We start from the raw sequence: 6,498 nt of genomic DNA on the forward strand, positions 1-6,498 counted from the left end.
ATTGTCATGAATTAGCTTGGCATTTATGATCCTGAACATCAAAATGGTGTAATGACATAAACATGTACATATTTATTAAATAATTTTCATCATTCACAGAGGAATGAATAAAAACATAAATTAAGAAATACATTTGAAATAATAAATTTGATTAAGAAATATAAATAAAAGGAACATACCTAATTGAAAGTTTCATATTAGTTCTCAAAAAGGATTGAAAGAGAACGAATTTTACGTGCGAAACGAAAAAGAAGAGAATAAAAGTAACTGCTTGGTCCAATTCAAACCAATTTTTTTAAATAAACCATTTATATAAAATAAACCGATTTTTTTTAAACCATATAGCAACACATGTCAGCCATCCAAAAGCAACTTCACCTGCAGTGGACTGCAGGTGAGTTTCTGCCTCTCTTCTTCGTATACCCCGTTTAGAATACATATGGACATGGTTACACGATCATGATAATGATCCAATTTTCAAAAGTTCAAAGAGAGTAGAGCCTGCGACACCGAGATGGTGGTAGCCCCACATCCTTCAAGTATATATCGTGGTCCAACTCCAGCCCCCTTTGCATCACTTTATATGCATGGCTAGCTAGTTCTAGTTACGTTTCTCCTTTATCCATTGCACTCAAACTATAGGTTTGATTTAATCTTGAGACATGGAAAATCAATGACTGCTTAAGGGTAGTTTTTGTTGTCATATATGTCATCTTCTTGCCAAGAGAGCCAAGGTTTCAGCGTCAATGGAGTTGGACTGTGATGCTAGCTTAATAGGAGTGTTGCCTTCTTTATCTGCAGCATTTGAATTGGCCCCCCTGTAAATAACAAGACGGTAGGAAAAGTAAACATTAAACTGAAATTTGAAATTATCTAAGAATACAAGGATAAGCAACGTTATTAGGAATATATGTCTAAGAAACCCATCCAGCAATGTTAATTAATTTACCTCATAAGTAGCACTTTTGCAGCTTCAGTATTTCCTGCAGTAATACTGTAATGAAGTGGTGTCTGACCTTTCGAATCGCAAGCATTAATGTCTGCACCATATTGTAGGAGCAACTCCACCATACCAGCATCAGCAGTGATGCATGCCAGGTGAAGCACACCAGAACCAAGTTGTATGTTCTCATTCATCAGCTGATTTTCACGTTGAGATGGTGATGATATGTTTGATTTATCTGATGAAGTCATGTTGCAAGAACCTTCTGCAGAGCACCAAACAATGGTATTCACACTAGAAACTTTTTTGGGACTCAGATTTAAAAGATATTTACAAATTTAATATTTAATATTAATTTTATTAATATTGAAATAAACGGTTTATTAATCGTTTCTTTAATTTTCATTTAAGCGGTCATACATGAGTTATGATCTTTGGCATTGAAAGGTTGCAATGTACTGTTGTACCCATTATGCAATGAAAAGTTACAACCTTTAAGTTCATACGTGACTTATGATTTGGTTGCTTTGTGCTTGTATTTTGGTTACTTCTTTTGTATATATAAAAAGATAATTGCCCACTGTATGAAAATATATAACAAATACCAAGTGTACATTTTATTTAACTATGGAGAGTGTTCTTTGTTCAACAGAGTTAAGTGTGTCTTATTATTGGTAACTAAAAAATTTAATGGTTTCATTATATCTTAGGAGAATATTATCATCAATCCTATAGTAATTAAGTGTGGGAACAAATATCTCTCTAAAGAAAGCAATCTAATTGTGTCTTAGAACCACAACAATTTCTTGGGTAATAAGACATACCAGATAATGTGTGGCCAGTGATGGCATTGACATCCACACCTGACTTGACAATATGCCGGTACGCTGCTTTCATGTCATTGGCACAAATGCTTTCCCACACTTTTTTTGCCACAGAATGGACAGAGTGGCTTTCTTTTGTTCGGCAAATGAACATTTTCTCAGAGTACTGCAAAAATCATGTTCAGGCAATGAAATCCTACGTTTTTTTTATGTTTTTAACCTAGTATGCAAAGTAGAATCAATTGCAGCTATAGTGGCTTATATATCAAATAGGTTTGGTGCAACATATGGGGTGCCCAACTAAAGAAAATAGAAATTGATATTTATAAAAAATAGAATCATCAGGTTTCGGTTTTTTTACTTTGTCTCCCCTGGCATTGGATGAACTACATAGCAGGTGCTGGTTAGCATATGTCTGAACAGTTATTCTCATCAGTGTTAGCAATACTTACCCAACAGATGCATTATCATCAGTTTGCAAAGTACTCTTTGAAGCTAACTCTTCCCAAACTGAGTTTGCAAAGTAATTGCCCAGTGTCTTAAACATGGCTAAGACGTAAGGGTCCCAGACTTTCACATCAAGTGTCAATGATCTTACCTGCCAAAAATGTTTTTCACCTTAGCTGCAGAAATGAGTAGTAAAAGGAAAAGGATTTTGTTTCCATCACTGAGTTTACAAAGGAACGAACCATACATAACATTGAAGGTAAACTTAAAACTGCAAACTTATTGACTTACTTTTGATATATGTACTCCAAGATTACGATGAACACCGGAACATTCAATGCATATAAGGATGCCAAGGTTTAAGGATGCCCAATCTGGTTCAGGTTTACCACAATCTGCACACTTGTCATTTCCACTCACCCTTCTTAGAAATTCAATTGGCTTTTCACTTTTCATATTGTGTCTTTGCAACTGCAAACTCTTATATGTACGATATTGGCTACCGGGAGTAGTGTATTTCCTTGATTCAGACTTGTCGGTCACGGTGTGACCATCATCTAGAGAACTTTCTGGCACATCAGTCTTCTTAGCAGTGTCACTGTCTCCAGTTTTTCGCTTAGCACAGGGAGGCTGTCACAGAAATGTTATATAATCATATTAATCAGAAATAACATGAGCATTGGAGGATTAATGAATTTGAAAGAAAAAATTCTACTATGTACCGTTCCCAGTGACTGGACGCTCAACAAGGATGCAATGACTCCGGTTATCTTTTCCATCCAATCCATCTGGTCCACTGCATTTTCTGCCTGCATTGCTTTCCATTGCATCATCAGAATTTAGAAGTAAGAACAAATTTAAATAATGTAAAAACCAAGTACCTGCAATGTATAGTTCTTTGATGGTGAGATAATCCTGAAGCAGAATCTTAAATCTGACTGATCAGAATCAGCTTTAATTGTGGATGTCAGCAGGTTTACTGTGTGACGTGCTGCATATCTTTCATCATGGACACCTCCATGGTAATGAGAAGAAAGCCATCGACTTAGAAGCCCAGAACCATTTTCAGTGCCACCATTCCATGGTTTGCGATAGTAGTATAGCATTCCCCGACTATCAAGAACAAAATACCTTCTTTTCCAGTCACCCCTTAAATTAGAGGATCGCTTTGAGAGAAAACCTTGTCTAATGATTTCAACCTATATGTATAAACCATGCACTTTTGAGATTAAGATAGGCTAAAATTAAATACATTGTCGACATTGAATATCGTATTCATAGTGTAAATTGTAAAATACCTTTCCATTTGCAGCAGATTCCTTCACTACATCAGCCACTTCATTTGATATCCTAGAAAAAGGATGGACAGAGTCTCCATTAGGAGAACCATAAGGGCCATTTAAAGACATTCTACTCTCTTGATAAACTCGTTTTTTGTACTCTTCCATTCTTTTATAAAGAGAAATCTGCTCTTCATCATAACTTTCTCTTGATTGCTGTACATAATCCAAAATCTGCAACATGGTCGAGTTAGATATTTCAGCAATTGGCCCTTTCCCTCTCAGCATCAAGTTGAAGAAAGAAAGTTCCCATATTTCGAACTGGCTCTCATGAAAGACTATCATGTCCTTAGGTTTCTCATTTTAGCCACTAAATTGGTAATTATTTCTAGACAATGCTGTTGAATACTATTTTTAAATGTGCTATACTGAATAGTATTTCTAAAAGAAATGAAATGGCACCTCAGACATGAAAGAAAATTTTCCATTCAGTCAAATGTGTTTCCCTAATCCAGTAATTGAATGTTATACATCATTAACTGTGTTTTTATGCTGCTTGATCACCCTTGGTTTATAAGTTTAGAAAATTCAAAAAACTACATCTGCTTATCTGTGGAAAAGTACGCTCTCTACTATGTATGGCATGAGCAATCACATAAATGGAAAAAAAAAATTATAGTAGTAGTAGCAAAACCTCGCTAAAGAAAGGTTGCATCTGATGTAATAGTTGATATCCCTGCAACAGAAGGGACCTTGAAAAATGTATTAAGTGAAATACTAGATATGAAAAAAGTAAAATATAAAATAATAGTAATAATAATAATAATAATGAGAAAGCCATGTAATGAGTATTTCATATACCTGTTGAAAGTATCGAAGATGAGCATCCATGATTCCAGTGATAGCCTCTAAGAACTCAAATCTCTTTTTGGCCTCAATATTATTGAGAGCAACAACCTAGCCGATGATAAATGTTTTCGTTTTAGACATAACGAGGATTTTATTTTCTTTTATTGTTATATTATAACGATATACATGCTATAATTCAGAAGCTCAAATTAATGTGAGATATATGTGCAATTGACATTACCAGATTGAAACGTGCTTCTTCAAATGAGGTTCTTGCATTCTGCAATTCCTGGAATTTCTCTATACCAAATTAGATTTAAAAGATCATACAAACTCACAACAAGCAACAGGAATACGTTATGAATAAAAATTCCAAAGAGAAGCTACCAGAATTACCTCTTCCATGGTAGTGGCAATATCAGGCTTTGTGCTTTTTTTCAGTGACATAAACTTTTCTCGTGCCTGTAGCAAATAATATAATGGACATCGCTATCATGTTATGATCAGGAGATCTGCAATTGAAATTTTTACAGACACGCAGGCACACATTGTTGCCTCTACTGATCTAAATAAAAGTTAAATCTCAACACAAATGAGAAGCACCTGATCATATACAGCAGAAGCTTTGTCAAAACGCTTCCGAGCTTCCTGCATAAAAAGGCAAGAACATATGAATATATTGTTGAACATTAAATGGTGAAAGATTACTAATTTTTCACACTGATCGGTCTTAATTCCACTAAACAGCTTCTAATCACTGTTTCAAAATCATGATTTCAACTCTTCTCCCACTGTTGATAATCCACTGGAGATAAGTCATATCTTCAAGTATTACATCCTATTATCCTAATATTCCATAGTTTTAGCATATGATAACCAACTTTGTTATGTGTATGCATTAAAAAAAAAGAAGTAAATATCTACTACCAAAGTCACAGCATACCTTGACTTCATGGATATCAACATTCATAATGTGTTGTAACCGGTCAGTAAGCATCTGCTCTACCTAAGAAACCACAATAAGTCAGGACAGAATACGAATTCCAATAAGCACAATAGCCTGTGATTTACTAGGAACAAATCATTACCTGTGACCGAAGAAGTTCTTTGTATGTACTGATTTCTCTCAAAGCAGTAGTAAATTTGCTCATCACAGGTTCTGGGAATACCAAAGCAAAATTCTTCAGAGTCAGCAGCACAGACATAAACCTTAGTGCAATCTTATTCATAGTCAACGGAAGCACATAGGTTAAGAAATTAAAAGCATAGCTAAGAGTAAATAAACATAGCAAAAACTGGAGTATGCATGGATATACTCAACCTGAATCTTCATATCAGTTGAAGGCTAAAATAACCAAAGATATTAATTTAATTTTAGTAGAGAAAGAAAGAGAAGATGAGGTTTACCTCCTAAAGCAGCAAAATGAGGATCATTATGGCCACTTCCAAAATCTTCAAGGGCAGTAGCAAATGCCACGTCCCCTTCATATACCTCTCCTAATCCTTCCCTGAAAAGATTTAAAAAAAATCAAATATTTATTCAGAGAATAATCCCAATCCAAGAGTGAACGTACGTATATTTTCGACATCCTTTGTGAAATTTGCAGCATCTGATGCGTAATGATTCTGCACTTTCCTCCAAGCACTGCAGCTGCAAATGCATCCATCATACACAACCACATTCGTTAAATTCCATTTTTTAAAAGCAAACTCTGTTATAGAATGCTTTCTTTCCGCCATATTAAAACATCCTCAAAAAAAAAAAAAATCAAGCATGAATGATGAGATTGCATAGGAGGCACCTCGTGCTGCTCAACATGACGTGAATTACGATAAAATCAACATAGATATAGATGTTTGAATAAATTGAATATGATATGGTAAGAAGAAGAACCTGCTGGCGGAACATGGGGGAATCATCGAGCTTTGCGAAATGCATTTTTATTTTGGGTTCCAGAAATGAAGATTTGATTTCTTCAACAAAGGAAGTAAATTTGGCAATGTGATTATGAATCTGATGATGACAGATAAATTTTTTTTTTCCAACGCAAAGCTTAGCTTAATTTAAGAGAAAGAAAGAGAGACAGAGGAATGAAACAATGGTTAATGGTTCTGTTTTTTTATTTATCTTTGATTATTAAATTTAAAAGTTAAA

At 34.7% G+C, this 6,498-nt stretch overlaps 1 protein-coding gene across 1 annotated transcript; it reads right to left on the bottom strand.

The window, feature by feature from the left end:
* Positions 1 to 343: 343 nt before the first annotated feature.
* On the bottom strand, positions 344 to 6,379 carry LOC107480064 (ADP-ribosylation factor GTPase-activating protein AGD3-like). The gene is made up of 19 exons (XM_052258404.1): positions 6,238 to 6,379; positions 5,918 to 5,994; positions 5,751 to 5,851; positions 5,432 to 5,502; positions 5,287 to 5,349; positions 4,947 to 4,991; positions 4,740 to 4,805; positions 4,585 to 4,632; positions 4,356 to 4,451; positions 4,189 to 4,230; positions 3,513 to 3,728; positions 3,096 to 3,413; positions 2,937 to 3,023; positions 2,506 to 2,844; positions 2,220 to 2,365; positions 2,069 to 2,153; positions 1,768 to 1,933; positions 950 to 1,208; positions 344 to 818 (listed from the first exon to the last, which is right to left on the bottom strand). Exons 1-19 carry the CDS (start codon positions 6,280 to 6,282, stop codon positions 710 to 712), a joined length of 2,379 nt encoding a protein of 792 aa, XP_052114364.1. The 5' UTR covers positions 6,283 to 6,379; the 3' UTR covers positions 344 to 709.
* Between the last annotated feature and the right edge of the window lie 119 nt (positions 6,380 to 6,498).

Source organism: Arachis duranensis, chromosome 3, assembly GCF_000817695.3.
Source record: "Arachis duranensis cultivar V14167 chromosome 3, aradu.V14167.gnm2.J7QH, whole genome shotgun sequence".
Lineage (NCBI taxonomy): Eukaryota > Viridiplantae > Streptophyta > Magnoliopsida > Fabales > Fabaceae > Arachis > Arachis duranensis.